Source organism: Lampetra planeri, chromosome 51, assembly GCF_965212315.1.
Source record: "Lampetra planeri chromosome 51, kcLamPlan1.2.h2, whole genome shotgun sequence".
Classification (NCBI taxonomy): Eukaryota; Metazoa; Chordata; class Hyperoartia; order Petromyzontiformes; family Petromyzontidae; genus Lampetra; species Lampetra planeri.
This window is the reverse complement of record NC_136157.1, coordinates 5,600,779-5,621,902: the sequence shown is the minus strand read 5'-3', so window position 1 is coordinate 5,621,902 and position 21,124 is coordinate 5,600,779. Positions and strand designations below refer to the sequence as shown.

Below are 21,124 nucleotides of genomic sequence, written 5' to 3'. Positions count from 1 at the left end.
GAAAACACGTGGTGAAAACACGTGGACCCTAACATGTGTGATCCAATACATGCGTGTGGCAGAGGTGTTGGCGAAGAGATTTTAATCGGTGGATCGTTATTGCATCGTTACAGCCCCATAAACAATCAGAATCTTTATTTAGACTGGAGGAAAGGGAATGGCTTATGGAAGCTCTTTTTTCACATACGTTTATTCGGGGCGGGTGAGAAAATGTCTCTACTCCAGGGTAGAGCGAAGGTGTGCTCAGCGATCAAAACTGACACCTGGGTTGTGAGTTTTGGAAGCCTTTTCATCATGCAACCAGACACCCACCGGTGTTTAATCCGACCTGTTCTCATCGAACGTGCTGAGTTGTTGCCGTTGCTGAAGAACACCGTGTTATGGAATGATCGCGTTGTGATAAAACATATTCCTGCGGAGGGAGCTGGTAGGAACGTTGGGTTGCTCGGTCAATGGCCAAGGTCAACGTCGGCGTGGTGTATTCCGCAAATATGCCCGACTGTGAGGGCGGGCACAAGCCGGCGTGAGTAGGTTAAACGTTGAGTTTTATAAGGGCACCACGGGGTGACCAGCCCCTCCCCACCCAGCCCCTCCCCTCCCACCCCCCACCCTCCCCACTCAGCCTCACCCAGCCCCTCCCCACCCTCCCCTCTCCACCCACCCCGACCCCTCCCATTTTTGGATGCACGACGGACGGACACAATAATCCCCTGTGGGCTGTATGGAACCAGGTGGTTCCTACCAGTATAATACACAATTTGGCGGGGGGAGTGGGCTAAAGCACAGTCTGCGATATCGCGTGCGATGCGTACGCGGGCCCGAACAAAGACCGAGGGGCGCGTGGCGTCGTGAGTCGCGTCTCGATGCACCAGCAGCGTCTCCAATGCGCCTTGGTCGTGATGCGACACAGAGGGAGCCGTACGGCCGCTTGACTGCTACTCGCGATACGTAGTTGCGTTCACTCGATCGCGTTATGTACATATATTTGAAACAAACTCGTGTTCCCAAATAGATTCGTCGCGTTCTATCCTATTCGCGGTATGAAAATCACACCGGGGCGTTATAGGAGAACGGACTGCAATTGATTTGCAATCACCAATGGACTGCACATATGAAACTGTTTCGTTAACAATGGGTTCCCAGCAAACGCGGAATGTCGGGTTCAACATTCTTTGTTGACATTTCGGATTATGCCCGTGCGCTCTTTTGCCAAAAAAAAATTCCATTTATTATTGAATTGGTCAAAAATCTTTCAGCGCTGCAACCTCCTGAAAAGTAGCATTGAGACCCACTGAAGCTTTCCTGTGTAGTAACTGTTGCATCACAATCTCGTTATTTCTTTTTAAAACCGACTCGCTTGGAACCATCGAGGTATATGTAGGGCAGGTATTTATAAAGTATCGGAACACGTGAACACCTGCAGAGAGATGACAGTTTTACAAACATTACGGAAATGATTGCACCGGGCACGAGCAGTTAATTGTTTAGGGCGACGGTCGGATGTGCGACTTAGACAAATGTCATCGTGATACTGTATTACGTGTACCGATCAGCCAGTGCGAGAGATAAAACGACGTCGATCGAGATATATATATATTTGCGGATCGCACGACGAAGCAGGACATTGATTATCAACGGGTGCACTTAAAGGAGCGGTTCTAAAATGAAACCCCATTGAATTGAGAAAAAAGTTGCATTCTAAGTTATTTGTGGAACAGTTTTATTCCGGGATTATACGACGCTACGAAATGTAAGACGCACCCAAACTTGTGCCCGGTGTTATACAGATATGATTGTAACTTACGCTTTGAAATGCAGGGGTGTGGAAAAAACTCCTGCCTTACCATCCAGAGCCAGTGGTTCTTCACCTGGGGTGCGAGATGCCCTTTCTGGGGGTGCGAGACGTGGCCAGACTTTTTGTTTAGAAGATAAATAATCGAGAACACAAATTAAACATGGGCACGTAAAGAACTACTACTTTGCGTCATCAAACCTGAGAATGTGAATTCCTGCAGTCACGAAAGCTTTAAGTCACCAATGTATTTGTTAACATGAAACATTTCTCGTTAACGATTGAGGCTGCAGTAACGGTTAAGAACCACCGATTCAGAGAATAATCGGGTACTGCAACTACAAAACCTTCCGCAGTGTTGCGACTTCCCAGCACTGCGGCTATACAAGGCTGGAATAAAAAAAACAAGTATAACCCGTAAAAACAAAGTTTTTCACTATACATCCTTTATATGCGTGGCGGCTAGAGTCCTCTCGTCCTCTGGCTTGAGATGGCTGCCACCTATGGGTCAGATGATTGCATTGCACCATTAAGCAATTGGTAATTAAATATAATATTTTTGTCCTAAAAAGTATAAAATTTTGGAATTTTTTTTCACGAACATTAATTGTCACGCACAACGAGTCTGTGTGCAAAATGTCAGCTCGATTGGATCACGGGAAGTGGGTTAAAAAACGACCGAAAGATTTGCACGGTCGTAAGCAAGCAAGCGAACTTAATATAAAGGATTTAAAAACACTGGGCACGTTAAACAGAACGTGATTGACCGATTCGCTGAGAATCGAAACTGCATTCCATGGAGAGACTGGTGCAGCATTCGGGCGACAATTGTGCGAGATGAATGTGAAGCGTTGTGTACGTTTTTCGATTGATATGAGCGTTTTGAATTCCTGGTCACAAATGTGCGCGGATGCGAGCGGTCGTCGTTGTAGGAATGCTTTACGAGTTAAGACGTTGGGGTTATTCTCCGGTTGTGTGGCACTGGTAGAAATCGGGCGTACATTAACAACAAAAAAACCGATGAGCAATTATTGTATTTCTGTTATTATAACAATGTAATGTTTTATGCTAATGCATCAATAGACATGCTATGCAAAATGCAATTCCCTTTCTGCGCGATGAGAAGTGAAGGGTGGGGAAAAAGGTACATTTTGCACTCTCTTAAAAGCCTACAAATGGGTACGGTAATATGCAATTTGTTGACGCGTGGATTAAAAACTTGTCTGAAATCTGCATCGGCGCTCCATAGCTCCGTGTATATACGCGCAATATACAATGCTCCCTACGAAGGATCCGTGTGTATTATAATCCAGCTTCATTTTTTGCTAATTTATTAAATGGATTTTTGAGAAGTCGGTCTCCTGCCTCGATGTTTTTTTTCCCCTCCTCAGCATTCGTCAGCAAGGTGATGCATTTTACTGGTAGGAACCTCCTGGTTACACCAGCCCACAGGGGATTATTGTGTCCGTCGTGCAGGGAGGGGCTGGGTGGAGAGGGTGGGGAGGGGCTGGGTGGTGAGGGTGGGGCTGGGTGGGGGGTGGGAGGGGTGGGGCTGGGTGGGGAGGGGCTGGGTGGGGGAGGGGCTGGTCACCCCGTGGTGCCCTTATAAAACTCAACGTTTTAACCTACTCACGCCGGCTTGTGCCCGCCCTCACAGTCGGGCATATTTGCGGAATACACCACGCCGCCGTTGACCCTGGCCATTGACCGAGCAACCCAACGTTCCTACCAGCTCCCTCCGCAGAAATGTGTTTCTAAGACTCAAATGGTGAAAATCTGCCACGTGGGTCTGTTAAAGGTTTATTGTTTTTACTTGATTTCCAGATATAAAATAAAAGGCGACCACAAAATATTGAGAACTTTGAGTTAATCTTTATGTATGTAGTCAGTTTTGTATCCCTTAATTCTTGAAATGTCCATGGTGTATTATTTAGAACAGCTGTTCGTCTTCTTGGTTCTTTCGGTAAAGTCACGTAGAAGGGAAATAATAAGAATAAAACATAATAAAATAATTCTCACGTTTCGGCCACAACGCAAGCAGCTGTTCGTGTTTAGTTTGTTGTCCTTCCCCCGCACCTCCGATTAGCACGGTTGGCTACGTACGGTGCAACACAAGTTCAACATACTTTAATCCAGCAATAATGTCCGAAAAAAAGTGTAAGAAACAGTGTAGTTTGGGTTTAAACAAATATATATGGGAAATTAATTAGGAAACGATTTCATAAGGTTTTTTTTCTTGGCTGAGATCGCGTAAATATAAATGTGTCGTTAAACCCACCACCACCCGACACAGCTAATTAGTAAGATTTGTCACGTAAACAAAACGTGTCAATTCATTACTTGTTCAGCACACCGGTGTGTTGGGGAGTAAACCGTGAAAGCCTCCGTGTTAAACTAGAATAGATTCCATCAATCAATTTGGCAAGAATCAATGACAAAATTCCTTCCCTTTATTACTGATAATACTACTTCCTCCCATTATTACTGCTAATCCTACATAATACACGAGCATAATATGACTGAGACCCCCCCCCCCATCAGCTACACATTCCACAAGTAGTGACTAATCCCATATCTGCATTTACCATAAATATGCAATCTTTCGGTAAAGTCACGTAGAAGGGAAATAATAAAATAAAACATAAGACAAATCTCACGACGTTTCGGCCACAACGCAAGCAGCCGTCCTCAGGTGAAGAACAGGTCTGTCGGAAAGACAGCGTCCCAATGAACACTGCTAAGCTTGGCAGCGTATTTTAAAGCTGGGTTGGAGGAGGAGGGAGCCTTGACAAAGGTGTTTACGTTTGTCAAGGCGCTCTGCTCCTCCTGAAAGATCCAAGAAGATGAATCCCTGCAGTCACGAAAGCTTTAAATCGAAATTTAGAACTGAAACACTTTCAGGGTGGCCTCAAAAGTGTCACTAACCGGCCCGTGCCTCACCAAAACAATGAATCCATGCGAGGTTTTTGGGCGAGATCGTGTTAAATATAAATGTGTCGTTAAACCCACCACTGCCAATTATCACGGTTTGTCATGCAACATTTACAATTGTAAATGTTGTGGGTTTACTCTCCAACTCACCGGTTAGCGCTGTGCTAGTAACGAATTGGCCACGTTTTATTTACGTGACAAACCTTACTAATTGGCTGTTGCGGGTGGTGGCAGGCTTAACGACACAGTTATTTACGCGATCTAACCCAAAAAAAACCTCTTATGGATATTGGTCGCGAAGGCCCTCCCCAATTACTATGCGTTAAAGTGACAAAAGGAATGTCGTCAAACCCCCATTGTGGGTCACAACAACAACTAAAGACTGAATTTCGATTTAAAGATTTCGTGACTGCAGGGATCCATCTTCTTGGTTCTTTCGGTAAAGTCACGTAGAAGGGAAATAATAAAAATAAAACATAATAAAATACAATTCTCACGACGTTTAATATGACTTTGAAACCCCCCGCCCACCTCCTACGCATTTCACAAGTAGTACTAATCCCATATCTGAATTTCCCATAAATATGCTAAATTCCTCTTGATATGCAAATTATTTTGTCAAAGCGCTCTTCGCCCCTCCATCCCAGCTTAAATATACGCTCCAAGCCTGGGGTGTTTCATTCAGATGCTGTCTTCCCGACAGACCTGTTCTTCACCTGAGGTCGGATGCTTGCGTAGTGGCCGAAACGTCGTGAGAATTATTTTATTATTTCCCTTCTACGTGACTTTACCGAAAGAACCAAGAAGATGAACTAAAGACTGGTCGAGCGAAAACCGTTTCACGCGTTATCAAAAGCTTGACACAGACAGAGCGACAAATGTGACAGTGGGAGGTTTGTTACACGCAACGCGTTTATTACAATGGGCAAAGAGCTTCGGTTCTATGAATACATCGGCTAGGAGGATAGGACTCTTCCTATAACAGAATAACATCATTATACAGATTTGTGTGTGTTTTTTGAAGTTTTTAAATCTTCCTCCGAAGAGTAATAATGGGTGGTGGCATTACAGCCCCTTTTGGCCCGCGTTGCTGCCACTTTGGTCAAAAGTTAAGGGGACCTCTGCCCGAATCGCTCACCCAGACCGGCGACGCACACGACACGGAGTGGGGGAGGGCAAGTGGGCACCTAGAGTCAATCCATCACAAGTAGGCAATACGCACATACACTTCTATACAAAGCACTTTCAAGAGTTTCTTCTCTGCTCAGGGTGGGGGGGGGGTGAAAGGGCTAAAGGGTGGTGGGGTAAGGTTGGGAGAAGTGACGCGAGCAACAATTATTCAAGTTTGCAGTACAGCGACTCCTCTACTTACGAACGAGTTAGATTTCCAGAGGTCTGTTCGTAAGTCGATTTTGTTCGTAAGTCCAACTATACTCCCGTCGATTTGCAAACACGGGGAATGGCTTTAAAAGTTGTACACAATCTCCTGTAGATGTAGATGCCACTGGTTTTTCATGTTCTGCAGATGTCGATGCCACTGGTTCTTCATGTGGCATCTACATGAAATATGGACGGGTTTTTTTATTAGTATCTCCGAAAGTTCGAGTGTTCGTAAGTGGAGGAGTCCCTGTAGTAGTACAATGCGCTATGACTCACAACATCTCTCTTCTGTGGAAAGTCTTTAGAAACGATCTGGGTTATTCACATTAAAACGTTAACTCACAATGGGAATCTTAAATATCGTTTTACAACTTGTAACAATGCACCATTGTTATATATATTTCCTTACTCTACTTAAAGATTTGTGTACGTGTGTGTGCACGCGCGTGTTTTCTCATAGATAACTGTTACAGACTTTGTACGGCTTCAAGGCAAATACTTACCTTACGTGGTGCCCTCCCCCCACCGTCCCCCCCCAAGATTGGCGGGGGGAGGGGCGGTGGGGGACAGGGTGCATCGCATCTTTCTGCATTGATAAAGCTTTACAAAAAGGATGCAAGTTTGACCCTTCAATCATTATTTTTGTTTTTACTCACAGTTGCATAAAGCACACGCGTCGTCAAGTATGAGTGCAACGGAGAGCAGGGGGGTCAAGGAGGCGGCGGGCGGAGGGGGGAGTTGGGAGGCCTTTAGTCTTTTCTTTTTAAGACTACGTCTCATCAGGCAAGGCTACGCTCCCCCACCATCGTTGTGTTGTTTTTAATCAAGTTAAACTAAATTAAATCTTCTACCACCTCCCCCGGCCGCCGCCGCCGCCACCATCACCACCAACAACAACAACCCCCTGGGCTCCCCAACCCCGTCGCTGTGAAATAAAATCGTCGCTGAAACCCAAGAACAGTTTTCAAATCAAAACAGCAGCCAGAGAGGCCAGAGCAGGCCCCCCTGAAAAGGCAAGCAGAGGGGGGAGATTCTGTTTGCCAGCCCTGATTTCTCCATCGCTTTTTCCCTCCGTCCTTTTTCACTCTTCTCTTCTTCTTCGAGCAGAGGAGCCGCTAATATTAAGCGGCCTTCTTTTCGTCCTCCCCCCAACCCACCCACCCACCCCCCCCCCCCCCCGTTTAGCGGGCCGGCTTTTTTTTTCGCTGCGCGCTTTCGGTTTTCCGAGTCGCACGATTGTCCGCTAAAAAGGCGCAGGTCCAGGTCCGTGCCCGTACTGGTGCTGCTGGGTATCTGCACACGTGTCGCCAGCACGAGGGGCAGCAGGGCCAGTGGCGGTGGCGGCGGCGGTGGCGGCGTAACACACAGACAGAGCAAGAGCAATCAGTGCACAATCAGAGGCGCACCCAAACATGTCGGCGTGTCATCGCCATTAAGAGATGATTTTTTTCACGAATGTATAAATTGCAAATTATTTACAATTCTGTCGTCTTATTACATTTTAAAAATATAACAAGCCCTAAGATATTTCCTCCTGTTCACAGCCCCCTGAGCCAGTGGTGGTAATTCCACATTCCTATGGCGGGGACAAGTCTTACCATAGGACAACCACTGTAGACTTCCTCACAAAGTGGTATTCATTTTTTTCATCAACTCCAGGAGGGATGATAGGCAGAGTCAACTCCCCTCCAACCAGGATTTTAACTTTCCAACTACGAGCCACTCATAATAGCAGAGGCCTTTCTGGCCAGTTCGATACATTTAACATCAAGCAGAGCTGGATATAAGGAAGTCTATATAAGCACAGTTCTTATGTAAGTAAAACATGGTTACATTATTAAACTGTTTGGGGGGGGGGGGGGGGGGCAAAAGGGACACTTCTGATACACGCACACTTCGGACAAACACGCACACTTCGGACAAACACGCACACTTCGGACAAACACGCACACACACACTTGCTCCCGAGTTGTATGCTTGCGTGCTATATTAAATTTACATGCAACCGATTCTGTTTCCAGGAACAAGTGACTTCGCATTGCAATGGAAATAAAACGATCCCTTCGAAACGTTTGGCTGCTCAGCTGGGTGCACAGCGCCCACTCGATGAAGCACACCTTTTGTTCATATATATATAAATACAAATTTCATTTAGCACAAATATCTGGCCGGCACCAAAGGCGACATCAAAAGGGCAGTGATATGCCAACCACAACGATGGAAATGGAAGTGGAAATGGATGGGGTAAAAAAGGTACTCAAAACAAACTTTCTCTTAAATTATTTTGGAATTCCGCTACCCTCCCCCCCCCTTTCCCCCCCGAGTTTTCACGCGACGGTGCTTTCGGCGGTGTCGTGGCACGAGACGTAAAAATCCACTCGCATCTCTCACAGAGGCAGTGCAACTCTTCCTGTTAAGAGAACCGCCCACGGAATGGATATCACGGAGCTAAATCCAAGATCCTTTCAAGTGACCTCTGGTCCAGGCGGAAGAGGGGCACAGCGCTTTCCCCCACCTGCTCTGCATATGGGAGTAACGCTTGGGCACATGACAGTCAAACCCGATGTTTGATTCACAGAGGTGGAATTTCGCTAAATTATGTGCAAAACCAAATGTAACGGGTTTTTGTGCGTGTGTGTGTGTGTGCAGTCATTGGTGACTGGGTTTAGATCATGAACTCACTACACTGGAGAAGCCGGTTTAATCACAGGCAGTGGTTGAAACCTGGATTCGAACCCAGGTTCTCTGGCGATGCTCAGCAGCCCTTACCTCTGAGCCAGCCAGCCACATCCTGCAAATTTAACATTCTAGACAGTGGCCAATGTAGCTCATTTAGTTTGAACAATGTAGCATTCAAAACCTGTGGTGTACAATTTCATACACCACAATAAATGTACAAATTTATAATTTTTTGTACATTCTTTGATATATTCTTGGTTCTTTCGGTAAAGTAACGTAGAAGGGAAATAATAAAATAATTAAAAGAAAACACAAATAGTTTCATTTTTATTATTTAAAATAAGAAAGTAATAGATTTTATTATTTTATTATTTAAAAAATATTTTATTATTTCCCTTCTACATGACTTTACCGAAAGAACCAAGAATATGAATCCCTGCAGTCACGAAAGCTTTAAATCGAAAAATTCTTAGATATATTTATATGTTTGTCAGTCTGCCGCTATTTTAAGGTTTATTGTTCAATGTGGGAGCGCGAAGACAGCGACAAGCAGATGAGTGAGTGACAAATAAGTTCAAAAGGGCGTCATCAAAATACGTTAATGGCAACTCAAAATCACATGACAGGAGAAACAGAAAAAATGCAAACATTTCATGCAAGTGTGATATGACCAATAAAGAGACGGTAAAAAAAAACCTAAATATCGATTGAACCTCTCTATGGCCAAATACATATATTTGTATATGGATATTTCTCTCTCTCTGCTCATAAGCTAACAATGCCCACTGTGTTTTATTCTGTCTCCTCTCTCTGTAATCCAGACAAACCTTGGAGCCATCCTTGCAGTGGCTTTTGGCTAACCATTGAACAAAGGCGGTCACCGCATCGCGCGCTTTCAGAAGCACTTCCGCGGCCGTCTGGAACGCTCTTTCTTCTGATATTAGGAAGCCAGCCACTAGACCCTACGCACTCTTAAATCGAAATAAAAAACTAATTTCTTTCTAAATGCTCAGCGTCTTTAGTTTGTCCTTCACCCACACCTCCGATTAGCGCGGTTGGATGTACGTTGAACTTCGTTTGCAGCGTGCGTACCCAACCGTGCTAATTGGCTACGTACGGTTGGTGCGAAATAAATTCATCATACAAACATCTCTCGTTCCACTGCATCCTCCCATCTCCCACCCTCGGTCTCCCCTCTACTCCTCCTGCCCTACGCCGGTGACATCTCCATGGCGTTTCTCGTTGCACCGTCTCTCTGTCTCGTCTCAATCCCACCTCCTCCCCCTTCACCTTCTCAAGAATAAAAGTAACTGCCGTTAAAGCTCAGGAAACCTTCAACCCACCCTCATATCTGTGTCCCTAACAGGCACTCTCTTCTACACGCATCTATATTCTGGTTCATAGCAAACATATCATACGGGCATTGAGGCATATTTGCTGTTATTTGCGGGCAGCATATGTATGCGTGTGTGTGTGTGCGCGCACGTATGAGTTTCTGACCGCTGGTTTGTCGGGCGAGTGACTCACTTGAGAGCTGCTTCTGCAGCTGGCGAACCAGAGCAGCTGTCTGCTGCTGCTGTTGTGTTTGCTGTAAATCCAGACATGGGGTGCGGGAAAAGTGCGGGAAAAGTGCAACAGGTTGGTCAACCAGTCGGAGGATCACGGTCCTTTATTTAGACAACCGTTGTCCGCACTGCAGAACCCGAGCCGTGGCCGAGCCACGGAACGCGATCGCGTGGATGTTAGCGTCGCTCGTTCGAGTGTACCGGCCGACGTAACGGACGATAAAAATTATTTGAACTCAACTATTTTGTTTTATTTGACCAGGTAAGGCCCACTGAGTTTTCAGAAGCAACCTGGCACCAAATGATAGCTCAACGAAATGGCGGCGTGTCATCAAGTGGAAATACGTAGCAGCCGAAGACAGTAAAACCTTGGATTGCGAGCGTAATTCGTTCCGGAAATGTGTTTGTAATCCAAAGCACTCGTCGTACATCAGTTGTGATCACGTGACGCTCGGCAGACAAAGCGTACACACGTACTACTCGTATTGCAAGACCTCGCTCGTTTATCAAATTAATATTTATTAAAAAAAAATTTAGCTCGTCTTGCAAAACACTCACAGACCAAGTTACTCGCAATCCAAGGTTTTACTGTACTCTAAACGCACGTTGATTCTAAGTGTGGAAGGAAAAACCAGAGCACCCGGAAAAAAACACGCCACCACGGGGAGAGAAACATGCAAACTCCAAATATACAAGCATCAGGGTCGGAATCCAATCCACGACCTCCTTGTATACCAGGCGAGGTAGTTAACATCTCGTCACAGCGGCGCCCGACTGACTGAACCCCTAGCCTTGCTTGGCATCGAGCAAGATTCAGATGTCTTGTAAGGCCGACGTGTACCGATCTGGCTACGGCTCGGTTTGGCAAATAATAGCCGATGGGGAAAACCAACGGTTAACTGTGAGGGCCCTGCATGCTGGCACGGCTCGGATGAGCCAGTGGAAAAGGGGGTAAAAGCCCTAGGCTGAAATATACTACTTATCAAAAACACATTTTATCAAGCGAACAAAAATTTGATATAAAGTTAACACAATAAAAACAAAATGTACAGCCGTTTGTCAATCCTAATAATAATCCCCTGCTGGTCAAACATCTCCCCACGCCATGTTGGTCATGGGGGTTGTTTTACCATACTTCACCACGCTGGTCAATACAGATTTGTGAAGGCCGATAGTGGGGGGGTTAAGACCGGTTCATACGTCACGCACCACCCTCATGTTTTCAGAGCATTGCTGGTAACGAATCAGAATATTTAGTCATACTCTTTGAATCTGACGAGCTATGAAACTCTTTTTCCACAGATGTCCAGTAATGAAACGCAGGGTCACTAGGTTCAGAGCGCAGTGCACGGAACCCACTGCAACCGCCACAATTAATTCCAATCACGATCACACGTTCAGGTGCGGGCAAGCTGGCGCTGTACCAGTGATTGGCGGAAAGGAAACACTGAACCTCATGTCGACCGTCCACTCTCACCATTGTTTGCTGTTGCTGAATGGGCTGCATGCCCATGGGGGGCTGCTGTGCCGGCTGAGGAGCCTGCTGTTGCGGAAGCTGTCCTCACACAAGCGACGCCAACACACACACACACAGGCATATACACACACACACACACAGGCATATAAAAAAGGTAAAAACTATTCGACTATTTCAAGGAAAAAAAAACACTTTTTTATTTTATTTTTTTACCAGGTAAGGGGGGGCCCACTGAACTGGACATCGCTTTTTGTCAGAAGCGACCTCGCCACAAATGATAGCTCAACGAAGGTGGCTCACCATCAGGTGGAAATTTATAGCGGCAAAATAATCTAAACGCACGTTTCGAAATGTACAAAAACTAGAAAGACAAAGATCCCCCATGTTGCCTACATAGACTGTTGGGGTAAGGCTGTTAGCAAGCACCAATGAAGGCCGGCACAGCGCACAAACTGGTGGTATTGCAAACACCAAGCCCGGCCGCCTTTGTCTCCACGCTGCTGATTTCTACACTCAGCAACAGTTACTCATTTAAGGTTTAGTCAACCTAGGGGAGGCCCAGGGCTGGTTCAGATAATCGTCACCGATGTCGACCATGGGCCAGGAAATCAAACTCACGTTGCTGGGTTTCATAGTAAGCGGCGTGCGCTCTCACTTAAGAACAATAATTTAAAATACACAACCCATAAACATTAAGCCGTCGGTTGCTCAGGAGTCAAGAGCACTGGGGTCAGGCCCACCGAGATCACATGGGCTTGAACCCAGGCAGCTGCCTGTGATCAAACTGGGTTCTTCTCAAGTGCAGCCGAGGTGATGGTCTTTAAAGTCTGAGAATTCGAAAGCGGCCACGACTGCGCAGGAACCCCACCGCGTTCAGTTTAGATTTTCGCTTTCGTAAATTTTTCCAGCTGTGAGAATCAAAATTGCTCATTTTGACGAGTGACAGAACACACTAGGTGTGCCTTAAGTGTGAAGAGGTCTATTGAAACAGCTTTCAGAAAGAGGTCTGTGATATGTATGTGTGGACGTTGAACTTATATCGCGCCGTACGTAGCCAACCGTGCTAATCGGAGGTGCCGGGGGAAGAAAAAAAACTAAACACCAAAACCAATTTTAAATAAATTAGTTTACAACAAAATTTTAAAGTGCATAGCTCCAGTGGCTTCCTAATATCAGAAGAGCGTTCCAGATGGCTGCAGTAGCACAAAGATATAATCTTTCAGGGACACTGCCAGATATCCCGCACCTCCGATTATCACGGTTGGCTATGTACGGTGCGAGAGAAGTTCAACATACATACACAGCTGTGAGCGTTCCAAACATTCATTTGTGTATATATAACCTGTATGATCCTCTGTTGTTGCTGTTGCTGCTGTTGTTGTTGCTGCTGCTGCTGCTGTTGCTGCTGCTGTTGCTGCTGCTGTTGCATCCTGTGCCGCATCTCCGGTGTCATCTGCGCCATGCCAGAATGCATTGGGCCGGTCGGCACCTGCTCTATGCTCGACAGCATTCCACCCTGCTGCATGGGCTGGTGTGAAAGTCTGCAAGGACAATGAAACAATGAGTGCGGGGTAATGTGCAATGAGAGGCGCAGGTAAACACACAAGTGTGGTCACACAGCCAAAAGGAACTTGAGGACTCTATGCAACTTAAATATGGATGATAATTGGTTTTTTACCCTTCTATCTGGCAACAAAACTGACACCTTTTTTTCAAGGAGTCATGTTTGCATAGACCACAATACCTGCAGTCATAATGCAAACAAAAAACATAACTCTGATAATGTATGCACTGTCCTTGAAGTTGATTGGTCCACACCCGAGACAGATTTCCTTAGAGCCTAGTCTCACATGGGTTAGACCAGATGACGCCAAAAGGCGCACAACTCAAAGACAATGCACCATCAGAGTATGAGAGCTCGGATGTAAGCATTTACACCATTGGAACCTCGTTTGCCAGTAAAAAATTAAATATGGATGTTTTACATTGCTGCATCCTGCCACTATTTACATCGCGTATTACATTCGGCTGGCAGAAATGACAAGACCGAAGACATCTTCCAAGGCAGACACGAATGAGTTATTTCATAAACACCCTCAAGGCACCAAAACTAGCGGTTGTGTCAACAAGGGGTGGCCTTCACCCAATTCCACTACCACAGCCTCATGGGACAGGGCCTCACCGGGGTGTGTTCTGTAGGTTGCGGGGGTAAGCAGCCGGGGCCTGCTGGTGTACATAGCCACTCGGCTGCTGCTGTTGCTGCTGCTGCTGTTGTTGTTGTTGCTGCTGTTGCTGCTGTTGCTGCTGCTGCTGTTGCTGCTGCTGGATCTGCCGCAGCGAGTCCACCATGCCGGCTCCTGGCGCGGGCCCCGCTTGGTAGGGCTGTCCCGTGTAGCCCGGCGACAGGAGCGCCGTCTGCGAACCGTGCTGCCCACTCACGGCCATGGGGGCCCCGCCGGCGCCGGCGGCCCCCGCGCCTCCGTTGCCGCCGCCGCCGCCACCACCGCCACCCGCAGAGAAAGCGGCGTAGCCCTGAGACATTGCCTGTGCGGCCGGAGGTCACGCAGGTGTAAAGACATTGGAAAGCGCTATGCGGCAGGGCAAAATATGTCAAGCAAGGTCATTTCCCTGCTTGGTGATCTTTTGTTCACAGCCCTGAGCAAGTGATGGAAATTCCACATTCCTATGGTGGGGGTTAGTCTGCCTACAGGACAAGCACTGTTGACTTCCACACAAAGTGGAGGTTATTTTATCGAGCTCGGAGGGAAGATAGTCAGCGTTTTACGAGTCACACCCAAAGCCAGTAATTGAACTTGCAGCTTTTTATGAATTTTTTTTCTTTTCAAAAATACAAAAAGCACTGAAAATCACAAGCCAATTCTGGAATGCACAATCTAATTCCACATTAGTTACTGTATGATAGAGCATGAAGACAAAGCTAACAAGCCAGAATTGCTTTGTACGCTGTTAAAATTTTGATCTTCGGGAGCAACGTTTTTTTTAATTTTCACGGTTCTCCAAATCCTGCCCCCCCCACGCCCCAACGTCATTTCCCACTTTCGGCTTAATACGAAAGATCCAATAATCGGACCTGGACACAAAATGTAATCTGAAAATTTTACATCTCAGGAAGTGACGTCACTCACACGACATCACTTCCTGTGGTGTCACTTGACATCAAGAAGATCCGTTAATTATTGCACCAAACTCATAAGTCTAAAACACCCAACAGTGCAAAACGTTGAATTTGAAACTCTTCTGTCGTACACGCCTTTATTATTTACGCATGCACGCTCACTAGGGCCGGATTAAGGTTCTTGTAGGGCTCTAGGCACTTCTGTTTCGTATGATGAGGTCAGTGATAACGCTCGTCTTCTCTCGCACTACTCTCTACTGAGAATGAGATTGTGCCAAAAACATAACTTGAAGATGTTCTTGCTAATTTCGCAAAGAAAAAATATCGAAAATTGAATCTCCGGTGTGAATTTCTCTCACCTTATGAAAAAAACAACAATTGACATTGACATGACTCTACCTCTTTGTATATACACTGTTGCCTATCCTTGCGATATAAATATATTTATTCAAGAAGATATCTTGGTGACGAAAATGGGTCAAACTATTGTTTTCGTAGGCCCTTCTAGTTTTCATAGGCCCCAGGCAGTGCCTAACTGTGCCCTATTGAACAATACTGCCCGGACACACGCACACAGCCTGCAAATAATTTATTTCCACTCAGTGCACTCCGAGGACATCAAGCGATGGCGGCTAACCTGAGCTGGCTGCTGCATTGCGCCGAACTGAGCGAGGGGGTTAGGCTGCCGCACGGGCTGCGAGTAGATGGCTCCCTGGCCCATCGCCTGGCCCTGCTAGCGGGAAACAAAGACGCGCCAAAGCCACACAAACGTCACAAGCGTTATTTTGGACAAAAGCACAATGCAATTAAAGTGACGGACTTCACTATTAGTACAACGTCGCATATCTGAATCGCTGAAGTCTGAGGTATAGGCAGAGTTATATTTTAAAAAGATTGGATAAAGTGAACATCTGTAGATAATGACAACTACATCGTGCAGACACTTAATTGGTCAGCGTGGATATGTGACGGTCGGATATACGATGTTGTACATTACATGGTGGTGAGTGTAACGCAGCGCAATTCATTTCGTTTTCAGATCAAGCGCAAACGCTTACGCAACACGTAAAAAAAAATAAAAACACTTCACATGTAATGAGTGTCGGAAGATTTATACCTGTAAGCCAGCATAAGTAAAGGGCAATTTAAAGCCGCAAGATTCCGGTTTTGCCGATAAATCAAACTAATTGTCATATTTGCCCACGCGACAACTCGATTTGATTGACTCGGTCGGTGGGTTGTGGAGGAATATATTTAATTGATAGACCTACGGTACAATCTTACCTAGAAAAAATATTTATAAATCATCTTGGTCGTGTGATCCGACACGTAAAAACAAAAAATCTTAACTCTCAAATTAACTTTTTATTCCCTAACGCTGCCCAACAGACTGGCCTAATCTTCTTCTTGGTTCTTTCGGTAAAGTCACGTAGAATGGAAATAATAAAATAATACAAATAAAACATAATAAAATAATTCTCACGACGTTTCGGCCACAACGCAAGCAGCCGTCCTCAGGTAGAGAACAGGTCTGTTCGTTGTGGCCAAAACGTCGTGAGAATTATTTCATTATGTTTCATTTTTAATTACTTTATTATTTCCATTCTACGTGACTTTACCGAAAGAACCAAGAAGATGAATCCCTGCAGTCACGAAAGCTTTAAATCGAAATTGGCCCAATCTTGATTTGAGACTGGCCCACTTAACCAGCTCCGGTCGGCAACAGCTAACGCTGCAAGCGCCTAACACACCCAGTGGATTGTGCCCAACCCACTGGGTGTGTTAGGCCCCACGGACTTGAGTCAGCGCTAGGACCGGCAACGTTCCCATTCCGAGTCCAGGTGGCGACTCCGAGCGACCGGCATCTAATCCATTTGATTTGCGCGGCAACGCGCAAGGCAAAAACACAAAGCTGTTGGTGATTGAAAAATAACAGGTGGCCGTTAAGATTGGTGTGAACCGGATCGAATCACGCGTCCGCGTAATGCGCCCTATTAGCTTCAGCTTGACGTGATTTAGTGCTTCGGTTATAAAATATCTGGTATCAATGTAGTGTAACACGAGTTGCTTTGTGTATATATGCACACACACAGAAAAAAATACCCCCTGTATAGCCTTAAAAGACTGTAGATGCTAGTGCTGTTAGCACTTATGAAGGCCAGCACGGCACAAGAGGGAGTGGGTGGCCAACACCATGCCCGGCCGCCTTTGTCTCCCTTGTGCTGAAGTTTACACACTGCACAAGGTACTCATTTAAGGAACAAAAACACACACACGCACACACACACACACGAGCACGCACGGAAGCGTGCACGCACACACAGACACAGACTTGCAAACACGTGCACGTGCGTCCACACACGCATACACACGCACGCGTCCACACACGTGCGCACATGCACACACCCAAACCACCTAAAAAACGCAAACACATGCACCACCTGTGCAAAAGGCCTCATTTGTGCCGGGTGGCGCATTAAGGTGTGCCGCTGGATCATCTTCATGTGCATCATCTGCTGCTGGTGCTGCTGCTGCTGCTGCTGGTTCTGTGCCTGTGCCTGCTGTTGGTGGGGAGCCATGCCGGGTCCCGGTCCTGGCGGCTGGGGAAGAGATCCTCGCCGCATCAGCATGTCGGTGAGCAGCTGCTTCGTGTTGGCGCCAGGGAACTGCCGGCTCGTGTCTATCCGTGGTCCGCCTGCGGTGCAGACAGGGGTTGATGGTCGAAGCCACAAAGACAAACGTCCCACCGTCCCCCCCCTCCCCCGGTATAGCTTGCAGCAAGGGCAAATGCTGTTACTCGAAGAGGTGGGTGGCAAACACCACGCCCAGCCACCTTTTGTCTCCCTAAGTGGGGCTGTTTACACACCGCATCAGGTGCGGTTCAGATGATCGTCACTGGTGTCGACCGTGAGCGGGAATCAAACCCAGGTCATTGGGTTCGTAGCACAGTGTGCTAACCGCTACACTACGGCTCCCCCACAGATACACAGACACATCCCGCTAAACTTGTCCGTGTGTGTTAGATTTTTAGTGTTGTCCAATTGGTTGAGTGAGCAAACCCCAGCAAGATCAGTTACAAAAATAAATAGATTGCGCGATGATTTCCAATGTGCGTTCAATCTTTGGACATGTATAACTCACAAAGTGGAAGCAGATGGGTAGCCATTAGGGCAAAATGCAAATGCCAAAAAAAACATTTCCTCGAATTGTTGGTAAACACTTTGATCAATTTGCCCGGTTTTCAATCGAGTGAATACCTAAAAGCAACACAACTTTAAACTAAAATTTCTTTGAGAGTTATAGTGTGCCAACCCACCAAATCCCCTAACCCCCATTCCAGACGGACATGAGCTCATGCATAAACGCTTTAAACCTCGAGTGAAAAAGCATAAAAAAATAAACCACCGCCGAATGCAAACGAAAAATAATAATACGGTACTCTCAAGCTGCCGCTTTCTTTTGAAGCATTTAATATGCGTACTCTTTGGTTCTTTCGGTAAAGTCACGTAGCTATAAAATAAAATAAATCACGACGTTTCGGGCGCAACACAAGTGTCCATCATCAGGTGGGAAAGCATGGTCTGCTGCTGAGGCAGACTGTTTTAAAACAGTCTGTTTTACCGAAGAACGAAAGAGCATGGATTCCTGCAGTCACGAAAGCTTCAAATCAACATTTAATATGCGTCAGCACAGAACCTGTATGCAGCAGGGACCCGTGTCTTGGCCTACCTGGTGCAAGCGGCTGGCTGGGAGTGTAGTAATTGGTCTGCAGTGGTTGGTTCATGGTGGTGTAGCTGAGGCCCTGGTAGGGCGGGTGTGTGGTGTGTATCATCTGTGGTGGTGGTATCGTTCCGAATGGCTGCATCCGGTTGTAGCTGTTCTGGGGGTACTCCTGATGAAAGATAAATACAAACAAAGTATGTTAGAGACATGCTTGTGTGTGCACTGCATACGGGCGGTTACATGGCCAAGTGGTATCATGCGTGTCGCATGTTGCTGGGGGACGCCGGTTCAAATCTAGCGGGCCGCCCTGGTGAATACTGCAGAGCGTATTTAAGCAAGACGGTCATCGAAAGGTCGATGTACCAACCTCGTACGACTACGAACTGAACAAGGAACGAAGGAACAAACGAACGAACGAACGAACGAACGATCGAACTCGGCCAACGGAGACACCCTGCAAGGGACGTGAACTGCGCTGCGTCTCGCCTCCTTCTGGCTCGGCTTTTTGCGCTTGCGCGTGTTCTTGGGCTTCTTGTCCTCCTCGGGAGGCTTGGCGGTCTCCACGCACGCTTCGGCCTGCTTGCGGTCGCTGTCCACGCCCCCCACTGGCCCTGCCGACGGAGGCGCCGGCGGCTCCACCTCCTGTGGCGGACGGCAGAAACCGGGAGGCCGGTGCATTCCGCGTGGAGAGTCAACAGGGTCAAGCCCAGCAGCTGGCACGCTTAGGACGTGTCTAATAGTCGGAGCAGTGATGTCGTAGTGTGGAAACGCACGTGTCTCCCCACCCCCCCCCCAGGGGTTTGTTTACGAATATATGGGGTCCGTTACTTTTACATAAAAAAAAAATTATTTTAGTAGGTAAGGCCCACTGAGCAACTGAGATACCGAGTGGTGGAGCCTTGGTCGGAGCTATGATGACGACAAAGGGTGACAGTGGGGCTTAGGGTGACAGTGGTAAAAAACTAAATAGTGTTTTTGCTTCCTACCTCCGGAGCGAGCGGGATGGGGTGCAGGTAGTAGGCGAGGGTGTGCGTGCGTGTGGTACAGTTTTTGGCGTGTACCTCTGGAGGGAGCGGGATGGGGTGCAGGTAGTAGGCGAGCGGGCGAGGGTGCGCGTGGGTGTGGTAGAGCAGCAGCCGGTGCTGCTCTTCGTATCGTGGGGCTCGACGCTCGACTCGCGCCGCGCCGAACCATGCCCACGACAGCGGCGCCGGGTTCTTCTGGCCCTCGAACATGTCCCACGGAGACACCTTCTGCTTGGTGGACACTTGCAGGCCCTGGGGAAGTGACGGCGCACACAACGAGAGGGTGTGATCGCACCGTACCGAGCCGACCGTGCCATTCGGAGGTGCGGGGGAAGGACAACAAGCTAAACGCAAAAATCAGTTTCCAAAGAAGTGACTTTTATTCTAGATTTGAAGCTTTCGTGACTGCAAGGATTCATACTCTTTGGTTTTTTCGGTAAAGTCACGTAGGTAAAAAATAAAATAAATGAAAACAACAAAATTATATCACGACGTTTCGGGCGCAACACAAGCGTCCTTCTTCAGGTGGGGACAACGTAGCGAAAGCACAACCGCTTAAGTGGTTTGTGTTGCGCCCGAAACGTCGTGATTTTTTACCTACGTGACTTTACCGAAAAAATCAAGTGAGTTTTCAATCGAGATTTAAAAGTGCGCAGCTCCCAGCACGTTCCTAACATCGGAAGCTCTGCCTCTCGCCCGGGTGGTGCTGCGGCCGCCGAACCTGCTTCTTGTCGATAGAGTCGAAGCCGGCGATCTTGTTCCCCTTGGTATCGATGAGGGAGCCCATGGGCTCGCACGTGATGATGTCCACCGTCTGCTTGGGCAGCGGCAACAGCTGGCGCAGTTTGTCGATGCTCTCCGAACGCTTGTCGCCCAGCTCCTTCTGTTAGCACCGGGCGTTCGGCAAAACCAAAACAACAAGAGGATACATTTTTTTTCGAGTTCGGAAATAAATAAATGTTCATCAATATTTCAAGAGCGGCGATTGCATGTGAATACCGTCACCAAGCAGCAGTCCTTACAGAGCCGCATGTGGTTCCGGAGCCGGAGGTTGTCGACCCCTGTGTTAGCGGGTAAGGCACGCGTGGTGAGCAGATGCTTAACAATAGCTCCATGAACTGTGAGCATAAAGAACCACTTTGAAGCGGCGTGTCTATTACCACAATGTTAAGTCCACGGATCCTGCAACAAACCTATGGATTCTGCTGTCAATCTACCTTTAGTTGCAAAGCATTGATAAATAGAGGCCTTCTGGCCACACCTGGTAATGTGGCACAAAGCCGTGGCTTATTGGCAGTGCAACTCGACATGCACATGGCAAAATTAAGTTTCAGTTATCTGCGATCACATCCTCTCAAATTGTCCCCCTTGGTGTGCAAGGCAACAGAATGTCATTCCAACCTGTTCATATTTGCA

General features: G+C 47.1%; 1 protein-coding gene across 1 annotated transcript in view; it reads right to left on the bottom strand.

Annotated features, from left to right (window-relative positions):
- Positions 1-10,124: 10,124 nt before the first annotated feature.
- Positions 10,125-21,124, bottom strand: part of LOC144734506 (mediator of RNA polymerase II transcription subunit 12-like protein) — a 69,375-nt gene continuing 58,375 nt past the window's right edge. Inside the window, 11 exon segments of the mRNA XM_078616733.1 lie at positions 10,125-10,262; positions 10,264-10,370; positions 11,825-11,902; positions 13,167-13,365; positions 14,007-14,368; positions 15,598-15,693; positions 17,399-17,655; positions 18,690-18,852; positions 19,170-19,325; positions 19,745-19,960; positions 20,430-20,591. Coding sequence (XP_078472859.1) covers positions 10,223-10,262; positions 10,264-10,370; positions 11,825-11,902; positions 13,167-13,365; positions 14,007-14,368; positions 15,598-15,693; positions 17,399-17,655; positions 18,690-18,852; positions 19,170-19,325; positions 19,745-19,960; positions 20,430-20,591 — 1,836 coding nt within the window. The 3' untranslated portion in view covers positions 10,125-10,222.